The sequence below is a fragment of the Poecilia formosa genome, unplaced genomic scaffold (assembly GCF_000485575.1).
Source record: "Poecilia formosa unplaced genomic scaffold, Poecilia_formosa-5.1.2 Scaffold99, whole genome shotgun sequence".
NCBI lineage: Eukaryota > Metazoa > Chordata > Actinopteri > Cyprinodontiformes > Poeciliidae > Poecilia > Poecilia formosa.
Window position 1 is genome coordinate 1,453,028 of NW_006800038.1, and position 3,345 is coordinate 1,456,372.

The 3,345-nt window shown below is 37.4% G+C and overlaps 1 protein-coding gene across 1 annotated transcript in view; it reads right to left on the minus strand.

The window, feature by feature from the left end:
* The window catches only part of gch1 (GTP cyclohydrolase 1), a 23,089-nt gene that overhangs the window by 5,670 nt on the left and 14,074 nt on the right, over nt 1-3,345 (minus strand). Inside the window, exon 3 of the mRNA XM_007558800.2 lies at nt 1,412-1,467. Coding sequence (XP_007558862.1) covers nt 1,412-1,467 — 56 coding nt within the window. The remainder of the gene's footprint in view (nt 1-1,411; nt 1,468-3,345) is intronic.

Below are 3,345 nucleotides of genomic sequence, written 5' to 3' on the forward strand. Positions count from 1 at the left end.
TCCTGATTTGTACCGTTAATGTGGCCCGTTGAGGGGGGCCAATATGCTGAAGTGGCCCTCGGTGAAACTGAGTTTGACACCCCTGTCTTACAGCGTCGGATCCTTCAGTGACGTCATGAATCCATTTTGGTGCCACCAGGCATCCCGAGGAAAATCGACTCGACCTTCACTTTCAACCTGCTGCTCTTCTCCGTGAGCGGGCGAACTTTGGACAACCCGGACCTCACAGACCTTCAAATGCCACAAGACCGAACCGAACAGAGCTCAACGTATACAGGAAGGAGGAGCATTTAATGTTGCTATGGATTCGGTGTTTTCCTCTGCTTACACGCTCACGCTGCAGCTCACATAACCATGTTTATGTGTGACTGACAGTCATATGTAAACAGACTGAAACTGATTCTCTTTAGGGAGGAAACAGATTGCGGAGAAGAATAAAAAACTAAACTCGAGCTACAATCTTTGCCTCACTTGGTTACATCCATAAGATGAGCTAAGAGACGCCCAGCGCTGGACAGTGAACAACGTAATATTTGATCATTTTTCGACATTAAAGCCTGTTTTATATAACAAAATCTCATTATTTCTCAAGGTAATTTACACTGAGGGGCTCTAGTCAGGTCCTGAAACTGGTTAAAAATTAAAACAAATTAAACCGTAGTAAACTTCACTTTTACGTCATGAGTGAAAATATGAAATTTGCAAAAACCAAAACACTAATGGAGGGAATAAAGAAGAAAAAACAGGTGGATGAAAAGAAATACAATATCATCCCACATTCGACCTAAAAAAATCTATTAAATTTTTGTTTAAACATCAACAATTTACAAATTTAGTCATGATAAATAAATTCTGTCTACAATGTGTGCAGGGCTGACATGATTAATCAAATAATTGTGATTAATCAATTACTACATTTGTTGACAATTAGTTCAATTATTGATTAATCATTAACTGGAGTATTCAGACTAAAAAAAGCAAACAGTCAAAGTGACGATTAAGCAAAAACTGTACAAAGAATATTTTGCATTTAAGATGAAAAAACTGTTGTTGAATACAGAACTCAAGTGCCATTTTTGGCTTCACTAAATTTATTAAGCAACTTTTTTGTTCATTTACAAATCAAAATTTTTTTATGCATTTCAAATATTGTGTAAAAAAATAAAGGCTCAAATGTGTCAATTTTTAACCAATTAATCGTCAAAAATAATTGATAGAATAGTTAATTACTAAAATAATCATGAGTTGCATCCCGAAATGTGTGTGTGTATGTGTGTGTGTGTGTGTGTTAGCATGTACGGGGTGTTAGCACAATAAGCCTGAAGGTATTGGGGTCAGTGGGATCTGATGTTTTAATAATCAGCTTAAACGCACAGAGGCTCAGACTCTCCATCATGTCAGGTTTACTCACCTGGCCAGCTTGCTCAGACCCAGAACCCGTTTGTTAGGGAGGTAACCGATGTGAACCTGCACAGCGGGAAACAGTAAATTATCACTAGACACCAGTTTCTCTCTCATTGGTGGAGCAACAGGATAAGGCAGTGATCTTATCGTGAGAAAACGTTCTGCATCATCAGTGTTTAATAAAGTCCAGGTGTGAAATAAACTTTAAATGTAATATTCAGAANAAAGGTTTATTTTTATTTTCATCATATTTATACACCTAAATAGAATATTTAATACAGCCACAAAAATGTCAAAGAATATTTTAAAGTTTAAAAAAATATTTAGTTCATATTTCACTGCTTTAGGAGAGGAGTTTACCTCAGGATGAATAAAGACTTTTAACATTTTGTTTGAATGTTTAATCATTCTGAAAATCTGCATAAAAATTTTAATTATTATTTTTCCAGGTCAGAAAAGTTCAAATCCTGGACAGAATGAAAAATGCTTTAATCGTAAACTTCAATTTCATGTAGCGATGAAAACAATTAATTGAATTACGATAAATTGTTGATAAATGGATTATTAGATTAAATTAGTTCCAATCGATTAACTAATAGCATCTGATTAGATCACATGTGTCAAACTCGTGGCCAGCCATGTCATTTTATGTGGCCGCCCCAGCGTTTTATAGGCCGATGATTGATTTAAAATGGGTTTTGAGCACGAATTGACTACAAACTACATCTCCCACAATGCATTCCAATTGTTACCAGCCAAACATTACGGCTTCTCGCCACTAGAGAGCAGCAGAGTCACCTCAAGCTGCTTATTGATTTTCCCAGCGAATAAAACTGAGACATCAACAAGCTAACATGAAAACGTCCAAGAAAAGAAAAATCGATTTACAAGTAAGACTGAATGAAGATGTCTGAGTTGGTGTCAGGGCGGCAGGTCACGCTAGACGTTATCTTGACCGACAACATAAAAAAATCGGTCATGTACTATTTTTATCCGTGAAATTACAATCATATTAACATCGGCTATGTAGCCGCATTTTATGCGGCTTAGTTAATATTCACCGTGAATCCAGATCCCATCACAAATTAAGAAGATAAATGTATCTAAATTTTTCTCGTAGTGACAAAAACCACTGACTGAGGCCCCAATAACTTAATAAATTAAATTAAGCGACTTCACGGGTCTGGACGCACTTCCTCCTGGTTCCCATCTGCAGAAAAATCTGTACTAATTCACCAGTCAGTTGGATCTGTCTGATCCAAACGGATCAACTGAACTCTGTGAGTGTTTTACCCTGCGCGGTCCGGTGTTCGCTTTTACCAGGAGTTTTATTTTATTTTAGCGTGGTTTCGCTTCTCCGAAACGGACAGATGTTACGTCTGCAGCTCCTCCGGAGCGCCGCTCTCCTGGGTAACGTGATGAGTTACTTCCAGCGGAGCCGCGTCCGCAGCGGACTGCGCATGTTACAGTCTGATTAACTTCTGCATCGTCATTTATTTCCTCAAGATAAACTGCCGGCTCCTCAAATGGATTAACACAACGTTGCATTCTCTTTAGTTTTCTCTGGTCTGTAATGGAGACTTGAATTTAATGCGCCATTTTTTATTTGTAAGTATTGATTTTATTTTTTAGCCAAGACTCTGTAGAACCATTTGTCTCTGCTAATGAGATCTTCAATAGAAACAGTTACTATTATACAGTTTGAACTGTTGATTTTATTTTTGAACCCTTATTTATTGTGAAATGTTGATTTTATTTTTGAACCCTTATTTATTTTGAAGTGTTGATTGTCTGAAAGACCTTACACATGAATTGCCCCACATGGGGTTTGAACCGATGACCTCAGGATTACCAGCACGGTGCTCTAACCTGCTGAGCTAACTCACCTACCTTACAAACTGTTGAGTTTCCATGGATTTAAGAAGAACTTACATGAACTTG